The following is a 15,430-nucleotide window of genomic DNA, read 5'->3' as shown; positions in this document are numbered from 1 at the left end:
TTCACCAGGAAAACAACTGTGTCATTTGTTTTCACCTAACTTTAATTGTTGCAGAGTTAACGATACCACAAAGTTATAACACATGCTCAATATGACATTCCTCTTGCGCAACACACACGTGTAATCGTCTCTCGTCTCTCCCGTAACCTTACCACATTCTGAAGAACCTCAGGAGTTATTGCAGTACAGGCATCCACAATGCGTGTGTGCAAATGGGCCAGATCCCTGATTTTCGTATCATACACCATAGCTTTCAGGTGTCCCCAGAGGTAAAAGTCCAATGGTGTCAGGTCAGGTGAGCATGCAGGCCGTTCCACAGTCCCTCGGCGACCAATCCAGTGGTGAGGGAATTGTTGATCCAGGTACTGACGGACTATCATCCCATAGTGCGGTGGAGCACCATCTTGCTGGAACCATTCAGGGTATGCTCCCATCCTCGGACAGTAAGGATGGTAAGATCTGCTCCCATAGCAGAAGCAAGTAGCCCTCTGCATTTAAGTTGCCCTCAGTGAAAAATGGACCAACAAGTCGGGAACCCCAAGTACCACACCACACCATTAGCTTCCCGCCTCCCGCCACCTTGCTGGGATCTGTCCAATGTGGATTTTCGGGTGACCAGTACCGCAGATTTTGCTTATTCACCTCCCCCGACACATAAAAATTAGCCTCATCACTGAACAGAATCTTGCTATCGACGGCAGAGTCACGTTGCAGTTGTGCTATAGCCCACTCACAAAACTGCCAACGCCTGTCTGGATCGTCCTTACTAAGGTGCTGCTGCAGCTGTATCTTATACGGATGCCAGTGGTGGTCACGTACAATCCTTTGAATTGAACCCCTGCTGACACCGCTTTCCAGCGCCAGTCTCTGTGTGCTACAGGTTGGGGACTTTGCAAATGATGCCAACACCGCTACAGCAGTACCCTCATCCGTAGCTGTTTTCGGACGTCCATGTCGCAGCTTGTCGTCCATAGATCCAGTATCTTGAAACTTTGCCAGCAACTGGCTGACGGCCACATGTGACACCGGTTGTCTTGAGGGTTTGCAGTTATTGAAGTCTGCGGCAATGTCACGCATACTTCTCTCCCCTGACATCAATATGATGGCAATCCGTTCGTCACGTGTTAGTGGCATTTTCGTTCAGATCAGTGAAAAAGGAAATGTGCTACGCTTGACACGATCAATTCACATCATCACTCTTTTAAACTTTTATGTAAAGACAAAACACAATCGTAATTCCCATGTCAACCAATACTACAAGATATGTACATACCGGTAAGTCAATATCCGGACATTTTCAGTGATTGGTCTAAACAATAAATACCACATAATCACATACTAACGATAAATTGAACAATAAACATTTAAGCAAAAAGGAAAGGATGTGTCACTCTCCCATGCGGGAATCGCCCTTAAATTTAAAGTTAGGTGAAAACAAATGTCACAGTTGTTTTCCTGGTGAAATTCTAGCTCATTTTGATATGTCGCACGACCCCCTTCCCATTTAAATGTCTGAAGTTGAATTAAAGATGGCGGACATCAAGATGGCTGCCGACCATGCCGGTGACGTCAATGTGGTTCCCCCTTGGCCAGGCAACGATTGGTCATCGCCATTTTCACGTTCCATGCCGCAGTGGCCTTGTACTGGGGGTGTTAAGTGACTTATTGAGCCACCCTGTATATTATATATATATATATATAATATAAATGGATGTATGTGTGTATATGAGTGTGTTTGTTTGTTCAGCAATAACTCTCGAACTCCTGAAGCGATTTCAACCAAACTTGGTACACGTATCACTTGCAACCTGGAAAGAAATACTGTGGATATAAGACACCCCTAGGGGTGGGAGTGGGGAGGGGTGACATGTAAAAATAATCGAGAACCACCAATATTAAATTCCACACAGACTGACATCTGTAACTATGCAATCCGCACAACAATATTTTTTCTCGGGTTGTCTACCATTCAGGTGGTGTTGCGAATGGAATCCATAGTTTTCGTGACACTCCCAATTCTGTTCAACTCCAAGTTCATCACCTATCGGCATGGGGGGTGAGAGGGGATGAAAAATAAAATGCCACAAATGACCTACATTAGTGTCGAATCCATAGTTTTCGGAGTCGCCAAGCTAATTGGGGACATTCACGATCACATTTAAAATTAGTTACATTTTACACTATAGTTAGAATTCATTATTTTCCTGTCTAATACAATATTAGGATAAATAAATACCTAAGCAATTGCAGGTAATCAGCTAGTATTGATAAAAAACATCTTATACAACAGCCTATTATTTATCATAAGTAAATTTTTCATTCTTGTTAAAAGCAACACAAAATATACAAACAGCATGATATGAAATACTATAAAAGTTTGTCCGAGCTTTTGACTCCATGTCGGGGTCATCATCAGGGATGGTCAAGAGACGGTGAAGAAGAATGAGGTTCCAACGACATATCACCATCAGACGCAGATACAGCAAGCAATGTCATCAGAACCTCGACTATGTCTTCTGAGATGACTCCGACATAAGCTCGGACAAAATTTAATTGCATCTCATATCGTGCTGTTCTTGTGGCTTGTGTTGTTTTTGTTGTTGTTTTTAACAAGAAAGCTGCCAGCATAAGAAGTTTTTTAATGTCAACCTAGGATGCAAAAGTGTCATGGATGCATTTTTGTGGATCCTATGATATATCCAGACTCCAGAAAACATTTGGCCAGTGTCGGTGATTAAATTCTTAATGATATGGATGACATTGGTACCACCCAATACCAACACATTGGTACCATCTCTTTCCTAGTAATGACTTACCTAATGTAAAGCACAAATGAAGAAAATTCAAACGGTTTTCCCTAGTTTTCCTCGCAGTTCAAACACCATATATAGCAAATGTGTCCAGAAATGAGTGTTGCCATAATAAGTATCTGAATATTTGTGGTCACTTCTGGGAATTATCAACAAATGTCTATATACCTGTTTCAAAGACAAACAAACTGCCTTTCTCTCTTTTTTTATATATAGTTCAATTTTTTTTTCTATTTCCAGTCTGTCTTACACCCAGAGCAGTTGCAAGCTGTTGAAAAATGGAGAAAAACCCAAATCACCCCATCCTTAGCGCTACTTGGTGGACATTCACATTCAACTATACCTTGGAATGGTGATGTTTCTTTACTGCATAGAGAAGATTTTGCTCTAAAGCTTGAAGCTCCTAGACAAGTTGATCTAGAGGGTCAGTTCTAGTCATATACCAGTTAGGTGTGTATGTATTCCACAAATATTTGTTGGTTTGAAAATGTAATTAAAATTATAAACTTTGGTGTTTATATTGGTAAATGAACACGTAATTATTGGTAATTTAGTATTTCTTTTTTATAATTTTATATGGCTAATTTTGAAGCCCCTATGATTCTTAACTTTCTCTAAAAATGCAATATTTTTTTGTGGCTTGAAGCAGAGTGAAATAACATTATTTATTTTTTCATTTTATAGAGTTTATTGATCTTTAATTCAATATATTTTCTACCTCACTGAAATAATCATTCCTATAGTTGTATTGAAATTTGGAAAGGAAAAAATTAAAAAACATGCCAATTATTTTAACTAAGTCATTGTTGACAGAAAATATACTATTTCAAAACCTACAAAAAGTTAATGCTGCATTATATTGTAAAATAGTATATACCGTATCCACATACATTGCTAAATGTACAACCATGATGCAATTACCATGTGTGCGTTTTGTCGCAGAACATGAAATTCCCCCTAATATTGCATTAATGTAAATTAGCCTTTAGGAATTTAATCACAAAAGAACTATTTGTATATAATCTTTGCATGTAGGTTGACAGTGTTGGTTCAGGTTTGCAAATACTAGTCATATTACCCTCATAATTGGGTAGTCTCTATGTGCTTGACTTTTCCCCTCGTGGGTAAGTTTCTTGAACACAAATGGGAACAGACAATATCGGCGAATGAACAACTCGCCGTTACTTTGCATCTTCCGAGCCATGAGTTCAAATGAAATGCTGTAGAAATGAATAAGTTATTCTGGAAATAAAGAAAACTTTAATTTAACATTTTCTTCATGGATAGTACAAGAAGTTGCTTGGACACTCAGATTTTCTCTCAATCATAATAATAGCAATTCATGAAAGAATGTATGTCCAGTCTCGATTAGCATGTGTCTATTAAAATTACTGTTATTTAGCAACCGTTCAAAAACAATTTACTATAAAATAATCATGAATTGTTTATTTCTTTGTTTCAGTTAGTATCCTATACAAATCAGTAACAAAATTACTTATTCTTGTTAAACAACACAGAAAATGCATTAAACAACATGATATGAGACATTTTAAAAGTTTGTCCGACCTTTCGTCTTTATCTTGGAGTCATCAGCAAGGCTGGTCGAGAGATGACGAACCATCGTTATCCAAACCTCGACCACATCTTCTTTGTAGTCTCTCGACCAGCCCTGCTGATGACTCCAAGAAGGAGTCGAAAGCTCGGACAAACTTTTAAAGTGTCTCGTATCATGCTGTTTATGTGTTGTTTAACAAGAATGTTGCTGTCACGTGACTTTAGAAGTTTTTAAATTACTTATGGTATCCTTTTATTTCCTAATGTTTCCTTTGGCATTCTCTATTTTGATTTCATCATTATATAATATATTGGATAAATATTGACATCCACTCTTTTATGAACGTAAGGCCAAAAGTTACAGATACAAAAACAAGGTAATGATGATTTTAATGCTGAAATACCTACGTATCATACAGTAATCTGTGAGCCAGTACATATGAAGCTCAATACACAAACGGTGGTATTTTCCAATGAAATGCAGATCACATTCCTTATATCAAATGTGCACCCCCAGACTCAAGATCCTGGCACCATCTCCACTTTTCTTCTTACAGTTAGCCATTCTAGAAAAGAACACTACATACAAAGAAACATGTGTTGCCCATATGCTGATAAAAACAAAGCACATCATTGTGAATTTTGTGAAAACTGAAATGTAGCATGCAGCCATCTGGTGGTCAAACTCCTGCTATCACAGTGTTAAAGGACAGTGCCGTGCCAAGGATTTTGAAAAGGGAAGGGGAGAGTTACATCTTTTTTTAAAATAATAAACCCTACCCTTTCCCATCTTTTCATGGATTTGACATATTTTTGGGAATGCTCAATGATTTAGAAATGAAAAATACTCAAGGCAACACAAAGATTCACCATGGCTGAATCTTCAAAATATAAGCCAGCGCATCAGTTTGCTCAGAATTTACTGGTTCCCCCGTTTATTTTTTCACTTTATTTGTGATATTACATATGTTACTATAATTATAAGTATAAACATAATTTGGTAACCAGTAAAACAATAAGAGAAGTGCAATATGACATCACTGCTAGATTTAACAAAGAGGCCCAACTGAGACAGACAATAATCTCACACAGAACCTGCAGGCAAATTATTTGTGTCAAGGAAATGGTAGAAGTCATCCTGGCTGACCTGGATCGGTAATTTTGTAAATTGTTCTGCATGGGGTAACAAGACATTTGGAGCACCCTGTACTTCTTTAAACAGGAAGGATGAATGATCATTAAATTAAAGAAGAGACACAATGAAACAATTATGCTCTTGCAGGGACACAAACCTAAAACATTCAGTGGTGAGATCGTGGACCAGTCAGAACAATAAATGATGATACTTCTAATTGAAAGAGGAGGAGGTTGAATACATTTCTGGTGGGGGTCAAGCCCAATAGCCCCATTTCAAATACGCTACTATGTGTGAGGCAGAGATACAAGCACAGACAAGCAATTTTATGAGCATGTAATGTTAATTGGACATTTCAATTTTCTAGTGCTTTTAGCTACACATATTCAAACAAAACATTTCAGGAGAGCACCTCTGCTCTCTAGATTTTTCTGTTTGTTAGTGGTGGGGATTGAATCTACTACACACCAATGAGGTTTGACCTGCACCATTGCCAGAATGAAAAAAATTGTTTACCTGAAGACAAGAGAAGAGGTGCTCTCTCGAAATGTAGGTTAGAATAAATATAGTTAAAAACACTAGACATAGGGTAATGTCCAATAAACATTGCATACTAATAAAGAACCATTGTCACTAATATTTAAAGAATAGCCAATTATGCACCACATATTCCATAATTTTATGCTGAAGCCATTTCCATATAATATTATGCATGTCATTTCCAAGGACCATGTTCGAAATTAGTTGCTCACAAATTTATTACACATATTTAATGTGATATAAATGGACCCTGTTTCATCTACGTTTAGTTTGCTAAACTGAAATATAGTGGAGTTCGTTTGGAATTTCAGTTATCACAAAAAATGTATCAATGTAAACATCAAAGTTAATAATTATGCCAGGAGAATGAAGCATTAAATTATCTGATGAAAAATGAACTTGTGCAATTGTGAACATTCAGCCAAATTGTAAACAGTGCTTGCAATTCTGATAATGGTAATTTTATGCACATTTCATATTTTATTATTTATATTATAAGTGTTATGATGAAATTTAGAACATGTGTGGATAAATTAAATTGTTGTTTTTGGCATAAGATTGTGAAATTATTGAATTTCTGACACTTGGTTCCAAATTCTTGAAGCATTGAGAAAGGTGTTAAGTGTACAGTTTTTGGTACTGTAGACATTTTCCCCTTAAAATAATCATGAAGTGAACTTTCTTTTCTTTTGACACAACAGAATATGTTAATGAAATTCTGTTAAATAATGAAATAGGGCCATACGAATATGATTTTATAAAATTATGATAATACATTACTCTGATGTTAAATTATACCAGTGATGATATTATATCGTGAATGATTCCTGCATCTAAGTATGTGACCATGTCTCGAGACATGCTGCAAGCTAGAAATTTACTGTAGAAACTGAAGGCAAACAAATTATATGTTAATATTTCTAAAATTGATTTTAAAAATGACAATTTTGAACCCTAAATGTTTTTCATTACAGCTGGCTTTATACATGATTATGTTAACTGCTCGTTTCTCAAAATTTCTTCATTGACTTGGTAAATGGTCCAGGTGATAACGTGACACTATCAGACCAATATGCACCCGTTTTTCTTAGGTTTATATCATCGCTAGTAGTGAAAATTATTTAGGGTTCAGACAGCATAAAAGTTACATTAGAATCAAGTACATTGTTGTATTTCATGTAGCCCATTTTGATACGTAACATGATCACTTTTCCATTTTCCATGAAGTTGACTCCAAGATGGCTGACATTTTGGTAATAGATTCTAAAAAAGTTTTCACCTATATTGTGTATCAGGATGTTTGATTCGTTCGTGTTTTCCATTTCTTATTAGTAGGGAACGGATTTATATGTAAATGCATACCATCATATGATGCTAAAATCAATGTTATTTTGTATTATCTTTGCAAATCATGATACATAAGCTCAAAAAATGCTATTTTTATTTACCATGTATGTATTTACATATATTACATATATTAGCTTTTAGCACATTTGCCGATATTTCATATTTATGCTATTACTAAATTTTCCATCATCTTAAGTACAAAGGTTTTCCATTTGTTTTGTACTCTGTTTATTTTATATCTTGACAATAGAGAATACAAGCTTAAGTTTTCGTGTTTACATCCACCCCATTACTTCAGGAGATAATATACGCAGTTTCAGCCAATGTAAATTTATCTTTAAGACAAAGGAGGAGTGTCATATACACCTAAGGCATTTTATTCATCTAGGTGAACTGCTTGCTTGTTGAAAATTGCAATTTTTCACAATTGTAAGTCCTGTATTGAATTTCATATTTTCATTAAAACAACTAAGTATATATTAACATAAGCATGTTATTATAAATGAGAAAAATCTTTGAAATCTGAGATGATTATATAATCATCATATCTAATTCACTTTTCTTAGTACATATAAATCCGTTCCCTGCTCGTATGTATTTTAAATCATTCTAGAGTTGTCTGGAAGGAAAACTATTTAAATGTTCCTGAAATTGTCCGGGAATTTTTGGTTTTGCAAAATGAGAGAATGCTGATAAGAGTACTGATTAATGTGTTCGGAGGAAAGAGGCTGTGGTGAGAATGTTCAGAGGAGAGGATAGAAGGCTATGGTGAGACTGGAGAAGGGGGACCATTTTGAAGAAACTATGGAGAAATGCTCCATTCCCATGTCCTGAAAAAAAAGTTGGGTATGTGGTGAATATGGAAAAAAAAGTACTGATAACATTTTTTTTACTTTCTTTTACTTATGAAATTCCTCGGCACACATTGAAGGAATAGCATAGGCTAGAGTTCAGTCTGGTACTGATGTATCCATTCTCAAGGATATTGGTATCCGAACATGTCTGTTCAAATTAATCACCTATACCAACCAATACTCTTCCAAATTCCAGGTTCTTTGCAGTTCACCCAAAAATCCTGGAAGTTATGCAAAATGTGCCAATACTTTGTGGCAAAATCGAATTCCATGACTGATTATCTTGTGTGATTCTAGGAATATTTTGAGCAGAAAAAATAGTAGAATGATATTATATAACTGCAATAGTATACTTAAATATTAGCATTTATAAATCGTTGTGAACAATTTTAAATTGCTACAATCTTCAAGTATCTCCACCATTGCAGGGTATTGCTGTATACCCAAAGCATTGCTAAGTACAAAGTGAAAGAAAGAAAAAAATTTACATAAGTTCAAACCCTTACTGTTTCTGCACTAGTTTCAGCATTGTCAAATTATGTTCTTGTTTGGTACTAGAATCATATTAGTAATAACCGATATAAGGACTTGGAATGGTTTCTTTCAAAACAGCATCAGCGTGTAATAATTGCATTAAGACTTGCTGTGCAGGAATGTTATTTGTAAATGTGTAAAATCTTAATTATTATTTACTATCGCCATCTTTTTATATGTACATATGTGCAAAAAAGTAAACTGAAAGCTAATGTAAGATGTGATGAACTGCCCACTATTTTTGTAATTATTCAACAATAATAAATATATAAACATTTTGCATATATTTACGTGCATAGGTGTAACTTGACAGGGGTAAGGGGCACTTAACCGCCTTTTTCAGGTTTATTAAAATTTACAAGTTATGGAACTTGAGGAGTAAAGTAATAAAGAGTAATATTTGTAATTTTGCAAACTTAACGGTTACTTAGCAAATAATCCTGGATGCTATTTTTATGAGATGGAAAACTATTAGTCTCTCTTCCTCGTAAATTTGATTCTGCACCCTCAAAATTAGGCCCCAAGTTATTCGTGGGGAAAATTTTTGGCAAAATATTTGGTATATAATTGCAAACATGTTTTCATTAAATGTATAATTGCATAGCATTTTCTTCAGCATACATATAGCATACCATTTTTTAAATTTTTGCACTAGAAACAAAATGCAAACTAAAAGTCCCCGTGTAATCTTAAATTTGTCATATGCTGCTTTGAAAAAATCTATCTGATTAGTTAAGATAAGAAATATATTTTTCTGGTCAGGTTTTTTTCATGAAACAGAACTACTTTAATCTATACATATTTGGATAATCAAAACTCTACTAGAAATAGAAAGCAGAAATTTAATGTAATTCTATGCACACCGTTCTCTTAAAAATTGCATGCATTTCATAACTCTTCTCTCATGAGAAAGTATATAAGTATATACAGGGTGGGCCACTGGAAATAGTACAAAAAAAACGTCAATAATAAAATATGTAGGATAGGTACACAAAATATAGCCTTTGCAGTAGACACATTGCCATTATGGATACACATACCATGTCTACAGCAACACAATACCAACCACCATAGTGTAATATTGCTGCAAACCACAATTTGTGAGGGTGGAACTGTAAATCACACTTCGTAACCCAATGCAGTGAATTGCGACTAATGTGCAGTGTCCTTGCATCGCGACGGAGTGAACTTTGCGGACTTGCTGGAGAGCTGCACGGACCCGAGGGACTTTTTCCGGCGGTATGTACTGTATGTAGTCTGTGGCCCCTCATGCTTCCTAGCAGTGACTAAACCCCTTTTACACCTCCGTTTCACCCACCTGAATATCATTCCTGTTTGGAATTGAGCATTTAGTGCAATGTTCTTCTCAAGCATGTAGGCCTCGCAGCCTGCACTGGTCAATGACACATGCCGATGTAAATGGCAGACCTATGTGTTGAGTTTGTGCACTACAGGTGGGGCCATCGCACTTTCCTTTGTGTAGGGTTGCCACTTGTTATTGTACTATTTCCTGTGGCCCACTCTGTATATAGGATAAAGTCGCAGAAGTACTTATTTTACATATACATATAGTTCTACTACTACATATTGAATTCTGTATAGTCCATACAATAGTTCCATATTTTATGCATGCGATGATATGGTATTAAATAGCTACACAAAACTGCAGATGTATTTTTTTCCAGCTTTGTTCCCATCAGATAAAGAAAAGGGATATTCAGTGTCAACTTCTGATCAGCTGATCAAGAAAAACATATTACCAGTGCCGTATGTTGAGACCAACACCAGAGCTATCTCCAAATATAGTAGTGCTTGAATTTTAAATAAAAATCTGTCCGGCAAAAAAAGGGGGGGGGCTCTTCCTCATTCATTTTGGATTATTTTTTTTGTTTACATCGAAATCTTACCATTAAAAACACCAATAGTAAGCAATGGACATAAACTATTTCATAGCCAGCCCCTGTGATCAAGTGGTTAGCAGAGCGTGATACAATGCCAGGGGTTTCAGGGTTCGAGTCCCGGGTAAGGCATGGATATTTGTGATTGTCTGTCCTGAAAGTCCTGAAATAGAAAGTAGAATGAGATGCTATGAGTGAATGACGTGTGATGGGGGAAGCTTCCGCATAGGAGCTTTCCTTTTATATATATATAAAAAGAGGTTAGCACATCGCGCTACGACGCTAGGGGTCCCGGGTTCGAATCCTGGCCTGGATGTTTCTGAGTGTTCATTCATCAATTTCATCATATCATCCCTCATTCCCATCTTCGCAAATTAGCCAAAAGTGGCACAAAAAGCGAAGTAAAATAAATCAAATCAAATCAACCATTTCATGCTTATTTATAAAAAGGAGCAGTCTATAACATGCAATATGTAGGACCTACATGCGAATATGAAATAATAATAATAATAATTAACTTCTTACCTTACTTGATAAACTCCATTCTTCTCTCCTTTTGCGTGAATTTTTTGGTCACTTTATCAAAGAATGTGTCCTCACATGAGTAGCCAAATTACTAAAACACAGAACAACACAACACATGTCAACAACACAGCACAACAAAATGGCCTCGGTTACTGATTTTTTTCTAAAAAAGCATTCCCATCAATGGTGAACATGCTACGCGGGCGACACAAGGAACTCGGATCTTGGACACGACTAGTTTGTGACCATATGTACACACTTTGCGAAAAACACCGACCCGCGTCATTGAAAACATGTGCGGTGAATAGTTGCTATCACAACAAGGACTGTTTATGTTGCCAAACATATTTCCGTTCAGAAGGGATGGCTCGGGCTGAAACCCCACCGCGAGCGCAAAGGTTTAGAATTTTGACATTGGGGAGGGGGTTGCTTGAAAGAAGTAAACAGGATGGCAACATGGCTGACGTCATCAGAACGTCCCATATAGCTGCGACCACAGTGTAATTCCAACGAGAAGCAGAGTGCCAACTTCAGGGGAAAATCACTAAATTTGACGGATTTATAATGCTTGTATGTGACGAAATTCATGGAACTGGAAGAGAGACTGGCAATGCTCGAAAGGATGGAGGGGAAGTGATGTAATTTTCATGAGTCATCCCCCTAGCTTGGATAATTTGCATTGGCACCCTCGCCTATATTTTTTTTTTCAGCGATTTAGCGAATTTCGTATTTCCATTGTTGGCAACACTACATCACCAGGATGCAGAGAAGCCTTCTGTCTCCAGCACTTGGGGTTGGAAGCCAGCACGAGGGATCACCAAGGTTGTCCCTGCCAGCACAAATACGCCATGGGTTGAAAGCACCGCCTGCTGGTTCAAAGACTTTTCCATCAGATGAAGAAGCCTGACGATAAAGATGACCCCTTGGTCGTTACTTGAGAATGAAGCATCGGTTAAATTTGCGAGCCGATTATTTCCTGTATTTTAATATGGGCTTCGGCGATAGCCTACAATATACGCTTCTGCATATTACATACCAACACTATTTCTCCACATAGTTATCATCCGAACTCCTGTTTGCATAAAGTGACACTCTTTGTAGGATAGAACAGTTGAAATATGAGCCACTTTTATCTGAACAGGAGTTCAGTTCTTCATCAAAGAATGGTGCCTCCCCTGTGCCAAGTAGTGAGCCAGATCTTCATCTTGGTCACTCGAGGCCAGATCCAGGCTGTAGGAGAGTGTTCAAAAGTCTAACATCTCTTCCATATTCAAGTCAATCACAACTATATGTTGTCCTTGACACCCCCCTCCCCCCCAGTCCCTTCACAGCACTGTTAGTCATTTTGGTAACACTGACTACTTCTGCTTGCAGGAAACAAAATCACACTGCTGGTGGGAGCAGTTATGGCAGGTTATTTTTTTTCAACCACTATTGAAGATAGTAGACAGCAAGTTGGTATGGATGTAGTTTATCTCTCTTTTTCAAGCAGGATACTCTGGGAGGTTGAAATTACAGCCAAATATCGCATACACGATGATTACTGGTTACTTACTGTGCATGGAGTCACTGCCGTAATGTTTTCATTTTCATCAGCCAATCGGAAGTCGATTTCTGAATAGCCTTCGTATATAATGCTGTATGATTTCTTTACAGTTTATTGTACAGTCTCTTTTACACTGTCGTACTCCACTGTATTTTAATAATTGTGAAAAGATGTACTGTTTGTGAGGGTTAAGTTAAAAAACTGGACATTTTTCTTCATTGGCCATGTTGAGAAAGCATTAATACATGGGTAAACAAAATCAACTTTTTTTGTTTATATTTTGCCAGGTGTAGGACATTTACATCATTTGCTTCAGGTAAAATGTTTCAATATTGGAGCTCTGTAGTTTTTCCATTGTATAGATTTTAATTTCGGACATTCCACTTGTTAACAATTTGTTTATACATTACACAAGGCAAAATAATGTAATTATCACAAAGTTTTTGAATGATTTGTTGATTAAAAAACTAATATTTTTTTTTTAAAAAAAATACTAGTGTATACATAAAAGAAGGCAAGTTGTAGAGCATACAACTATATCTTTTGTGTATTTGTATTCCTGCCTTATGATAAGATTCATGATAGGAAAAAATGGGCAATAATATTCTGACTAGCATCTAATAATTGCAGTATTTTTCTGAGGCATTACTCTGTTTAAAGCTCGTTCTACAATAGTTACAAAGAAAACCTGTGTACATCTAAGTAATACATATATAAATGTTCATAAATGCAAAAATTAGGCTGTGACAATAAACAAAATAGCTGCTGATTATGCCATTGATGTAAATAAAAGCAATGAATAAAATACATACATGCTTTGGTAAATGAGTGTGGGTATTTTATTGCTGAACACCTTTCCTTTGAGACAATTTAATCTTATTCCATCTCTTTCCATTTCAGAAGTTTTGTGTTTAACCTGCAGTTCCTCGTCCTTTTTCCTACATTCCTAATCATTTGATAATGCTCGAGATTTAAGTTTTCTGTAAAGCAGTAGGGTGACATTCACCAAAAGGTACATACAATTGTTTTCTTTATTTATGACCAATGCAGTGTTCAATTGTTATCGTGTGTAAAGGTTTTCCAAAATATAAATCATCCAGAATTGGGAGTCAGATTATGGATTCAGGATTTAAGTTTCGAGGGTTGGACATTGGATTCAGAATTTGAAAAACTAAGGTACTTGTCCTATTGTGGCAATAGGTTTTACAATTCCTTGTCAAAGTACGGTGTTAGCTGTTGACTCTTTCCATAAGCTCCTGTTTGGTTTCAAAATACTGTCAATGGTTAGCAGCACAGTATGCTACGATGCCAATTGTTCCAGTTTCAGTGATGATATGATGAAGGAACATTAAATCCTGAATCCATAATCTGACTCCCAATTCTGGATGATTTAAATTTTGGGAAACCTTTACACACGATAACAATTGAACACTGCATTGGTCATAAATAAAGAAAACAATTGTATGTACCTTTTGATGAATGTACAGGGTGGGAAATAACCTTTTGCTAGGGGTCTGCAGGAAAAAGTAACAATAATTAAGAAATTATGGTAATACCAAATGTTACTACGACAATTGTGGTTACAAAAACAAAATTAAAAGTTAGTTCACGACAAAGCACCTTGCTTCAAGGCAAATGCTAAAACCAAGACTTTCTTCGGCGAAGTGGCATTGACTTGTTCAGCAGTTCTGAATGGCCGGGTGCAACAACGGACCTGAATGCAGCGGAGCACTTTGGGGCTATTCTGAAGGATGCAGTTGAGTCCTTGATGATAGGGGAACGCGGACCGGACCGCTATTCCTGGCCAACACTCCTTGCACATCTGGAACAAGTCCTCCGTGACATGGAATGGAATACGGACTGTTTGCGAATCTTCTGAGCTCCTACCCTGATCGTCTTCGTGCTGTGAGAGAAGCAAACGGTGGACATACTAACTTTTAATTTTGTTTTTGTAACCACAATTGTCGTATTAAACATTTGGTATTACCATAATTTCTTAATTGTTGTTACTTTTTACTGTGGACCCCTAGCAAAAGGTTATTTCCTACCCTGTAGAATGGGTGTTCCTCAGTGTTCCTTCATCATATCATCACTCATCCTCTCATCTTAGTGATTTGCTAAAAGTGGCAGAAAAGTGAAGTCAAATAAATCAACAATGGTTACAAAGTACGAGGGCTATTTTTTCTTCTTCTTCTTTCTGAAAGCGTAAGGGATCACAATATAGGGAAGGTGCTATACCATGGTAAAGTGTATTTGAATGGTTTGGGAAGTTCAAAAACAGTTGGACAGTTGTTAAGCATGGAGCAGGGTGCCCGTTCACATCCACTACTGACCACAACATTGAGCAAATCCATGAAAAATTTGTGCTAAAGCAACTGCAAATGCACACTATTGACATGCATGTGCAGAAAGCAGTATTGCCAACCTAAATAAAATTACAGCAAAGTGCAGAAAATGATCATAATAATAAATGAAAATTGTGCTATGTCTTGTCAATTAGCTGTTACAGAATTTACTGATTCATCCATGTGGAACCAGGGGACATAAATTATATACACCATGATGTTCATTTCATAAATGGCTTGTAACACTATTTGCAAACAAAAATGGTATTGTAGGTAATCTAATGGGTAATGAATCGATTCTTAAATATAGATATCCAAAGCAAGAAAATTGAAGCATGTCTC

At 36.6% G+C, this 15,430-nt stretch overlaps 1 protein-coding gene across 1 annotated transcript in view; it reads left to right on the top strand.

The window, feature by feature from the left end:
* The window catches only part of Vps8 (vacuolar protein sorting 8), a 401,212-nt gene extending 387,708 nt beyond the window's left edge, over nucleotides 1-13,504 (top strand). The window contains exon 24 of the mRNA XM_083113236.1: nucleotides 3,051-13,504. Coding sequence (XP_082969362.1) covers nucleotides 3,051-3,245 — 195 coding nt within the window. The 3' untranslated portion in view covers nucleotides 3,246-13,504. The remainder of the gene's footprint in view (nucleotides 1-3,050) is intronic.
* Nucleotides 13,505-15,430: the final 1,926 nt, after the last annotated feature.

This window comes from Lepisma saccharinum, chromosome 27 (genome assembly GCF_977018435.1).
Source record: "Lepisma saccharinum chromosome 27, izLepSacc3.1, whole genome shotgun sequence".
Taxonomy (NCBI): domain Eukaryota; kingdom Metazoa; phylum Arthropoda; class Insecta; order Zygentoma; family Lepismatidae; genus Lepisma; species Lepisma saccharinum.
The sequence above is the reverse complement of the archived record's forward strand: the minus strand, read 5'-3'. Positions and strand labels throughout refer to the sequence as shown.